The sequence below is a fragment of the Aplysia californica genome, unplaced genomic scaffold, assembly GCF_000002075.1.
Source record: "Aplysia californica isolate F4 #8 unplaced genomic scaffold, AplCal3.0 scaffold00181, whole genome shotgun sequence".
In the NCBI taxonomy this organism is placed as follows: Eukaryota; Metazoa; Mollusca; class Gastropoda; order Aplysiida; family Aplysiidae; genus Aplysia; species Aplysia californica.
The window spans coordinates 660,897-664,194 of record NW_004797451.1 but is presented as its reverse complement, the minus strand read 5'-3'; the positions used below and the strand labels follow the sequence as shown (position 1 = coordinate 664,194).

General features: G+C 40.4%; 1 protein-coding gene across 1 annotated transcript in view; it reads left to right on the top strand.

Moving 5' to 3' along the window:
• Window positions 1–3,298, top strand: part of LOC101851948 (sialin) — a gene marked incomplete at its 3' end in the record, with an annotated part of 30,388 nt that overhangs the window by 18,843 nt on the left and 8,247 nt on the right. Inside the window, 1 exon segment of the mRNA XM_013082555.1 lies at window positions 2,112–2,261. Within this exon segment, the coding sequence (XP_012938009.1) occupies window positions 2,112–2,261 (150 nt within the window).

Sequence of the window (3,298 nt, the reverse complement as noted above, 5' to 3'; positions counted from 1 at the left end):
AACAAGGAATGGGAGAAGCTGGTTATAGTGGGGTACGCATCGTAGAGTAGCATGCAGGATTTGCGAGGTAATGGGAGGCTGGAAGAAGGAACGTGGTGTATATATGGTGGCAACTTTTTCCACACACACACACACACACACACACACACACAAATGTACATCGAGGCGCCCACACATGCATGCGCTCAAGCACACGCTCATGTACATGTTCGTCTGTATATTATATACATCCTTATCATCATCATTGCCTTTCCCATCCTTGAACAAACACTTTCCACATTTGGCTATCATGGCCTAACCTCGTGGTATTTTCCTTTATCTTCCCACTTTTCCCTACATTTTTCTCCATGACTCTTATGTGTAAATTTATACACGTATACAGTCAAGAATCTTATTTTTTAATCATCGCCAGTCTTTGCAGTTTTGATTCTTTCCCCCACAACTTTGTTCAACCAACTCGCAGGGTCTTGTTCTTATTACCACCTCTGTTTTCAAAAACTTACTCCAGTTAGGAACCGTTCGGTCATGTTACAAGTATACACTTATTATTCTCCTGTCAGCCAATGATCTTAATAGTAATTGTAAGGCAGCGTGGTGGAATCAGGCTCTCGTCAATTTTTGGCCATGTAGAAGTATTGGTATCATCTTAAAGCTTGTTCATTTGCTTTGGATGAAAAAATATCCATTTATCTTGAATACAAGTCGAGATATTTACGAAAGAAGTAGGTGGGGGTCACCTGTTTTCATATGTAAAATTAGTGAGAAAATGGACGCCAAAGATTAGTTATTTCTTTAGCTTAAGAGTCCATGGTAACTGAAAATTTACATTTTCTGTGCCTTTAATCAACATTTTTCAGAAAAATTCACACAGAAATGAGTTCTTTGAAGGGCATGAAAGGTGTTGAACTAAAAAACAAAAATTTGATAAAAAATTCACAAACCTGCAGAAAAATGCACGTTTCTTCACTTTGATTATTTTGACGAGAGCCTGATTCCACCGCGCTGCCTTACCTATTTGGCCTGATTCAGATCTACTTTATTTGTCTAAAATTCTAGAAATATTGTCTTGGACCAAGTTTATAGCTGATCTGAGTTATGACAACCAGTGTGATAATTTACAGTAGGGCTATAAGGAGTTCCATAATGCTTAGACTACTCTTCTAACGGGCGATGACAATGAGAAAGTATCCTTGGACTTTTAGATCTCAGTGCTGCTTTTGATACGACTGGGGGTTCAATCCTTCTGGGACGTTTTACGTAAAACGTTTGGTTTTTCTGTAACTGTGTTTGAATGATTTACGTCAATTTTGACTGGTCGCTCAGTCAACTTGTGATCTCTTTTGCTTAAGTTAAGTTCTGTTCTATGTATTAGCAACAAAGCACCACAATAATAATATCTTAAAGACATTACTGAGTCATACTTACCATCAAGACATTTGAGATCTGGATTATGAATCCAATGAGAGTGTCCTCTGAAAGATCTAGATCTAATAAGTTGGACGGGAGAACGTTTTCTTCCTTTGCCCCCTACTAGAATTTGGATTTTAGAGAGAGAGAGAGAGAGAGAGAGAGAGAGAGAGAGAGAGAGAGAGAGAGGAGAAAGACAGAGTGTATGTTAGTGTTAGTGAGTGAGTGAAAGAGAGAGAGAGAGAGTGTTTCAGAAAAGTCTAAAGACAAATTGTTCAACACTATCCTGTGTCATTATCCTTGCTGGTGAGAATTTGTGTGGGTCTGTGAGTTGCATTTGCGTGCGTGTGTATATGTGTGTGTCTTTGTTTGTTTTTTGTATGTGTGTTTGTATGTGTGTGTGTGTGTGTGTGTGTGTGTGTGTGTGTGTGTGTGTGTGTGTGTAGTTGATTTTGTTGTTGTTAATAGTTACACAAAGAGCATTTTCTGAGGGGGTTTTATGTGTCAGTTACGTCTAGTGATAGTTCTGCATTGTACGGCGCTTAGAGTTTTTTAATTAGGGGATGTATTATAAGTTCCCATTATAGTCATAGACAGACAGACAAACAGACAGACAGACAGACAGACAAACAGGCAGACAAACAGACAGATAAACAAACGTTAAAATAATTATAATTATATGTCTTTCTCTTCCTCCTCCCAAGGTAAAGACCATCCCGTGGAGATCCCTACTTCTGTCAGGCCCGGTGTGGGGTATCCTGGTGGCTCACATGTGTGGAAACTACGGAGCTTACATGTTGCTCACCAAGATACCTGCATACATGAAGGAAGTCCTCAAGTTTGACATCAAATCCGTAAGTTGTTGTTGTTATTTTGAGGGCAAGCGAGGCAGAGGAAGGCCCAGAACGACATACTTAGGGAACCTAAACAAATGGGTAACTAGAAAAGATCAGGGAAACATAGCTTTTTTGAGAGCATCCGAGCAAGGGAATGAATGGAGAACCATGATCGCCGATGTCTGTCGCAGATCTGGCACTGGATGATGATGATGAGATATCTATAGATCTATATCTAAAAGAAAGTTCATGCGAAGTTGGTTTAAGATCTGTAAATTTATAAATTTGTTATGCTAACAAATGGGTTGTTTGTTTGTTTGTATGTATGTTTGTTTGTTTGTTTGTTTTTTGTTTTTGATCATTTTTTGTTTTTGATCATTTTTTGTCTTTGATCATTTTTTGTTTTGTTTGTTGGGTGGTCAAGAAAACGCGTCAATCCAAATATGGCATCTGTTCTTGTGGCATTAGGCTACCCTGTGTGTGTGTTTGTGTGTGTGTATGTGTTTATGTGTGTGTGTGTGTGTGTGTGTGTGTGTTTGTTTGTGTGTGTGTGTGGAGGGGTGGTGGTTGTGCCTGTTTGTATGTGTATGCTGGTGGTTATCGGGAGCTCTGTGTTGTGTTGTAGTTTAATTCCTTCCTACCTATCAAACATCCATCGTCCTCATCTCTCCTTTTTTTGCGTGTTGTCGCCCACTCGAGTGTGCGTATTATGTGTGCGCGCGTGCCTGCGTGCATGTTTAATATGTGCGTGTGCGTGCTTGCATATGTATATGATTGCGTGTGCTCTATCTTTATGTCATATCTTGGTTCATCTCTCACACTATCGGAGGCAGAGGAGCTCCCCGTCGGCCGTGATAATAAGATTCGCCCCCAATAATAATGCCTGTAATTGGCCCCGCCACAGCTAGCGGAACTTCCAATTAAACAAGGGGAAAAAGCCGTCTCTCCTCTGTGTACCTGAGCCTCCAACAATCGCCGCGGTCTTCCACTCTTCCACGTCTCTGTCTGTCTGTCTGTCTGTCTGTCTGTCTGTCTGTCTGTCTGTCTGTCTGTCT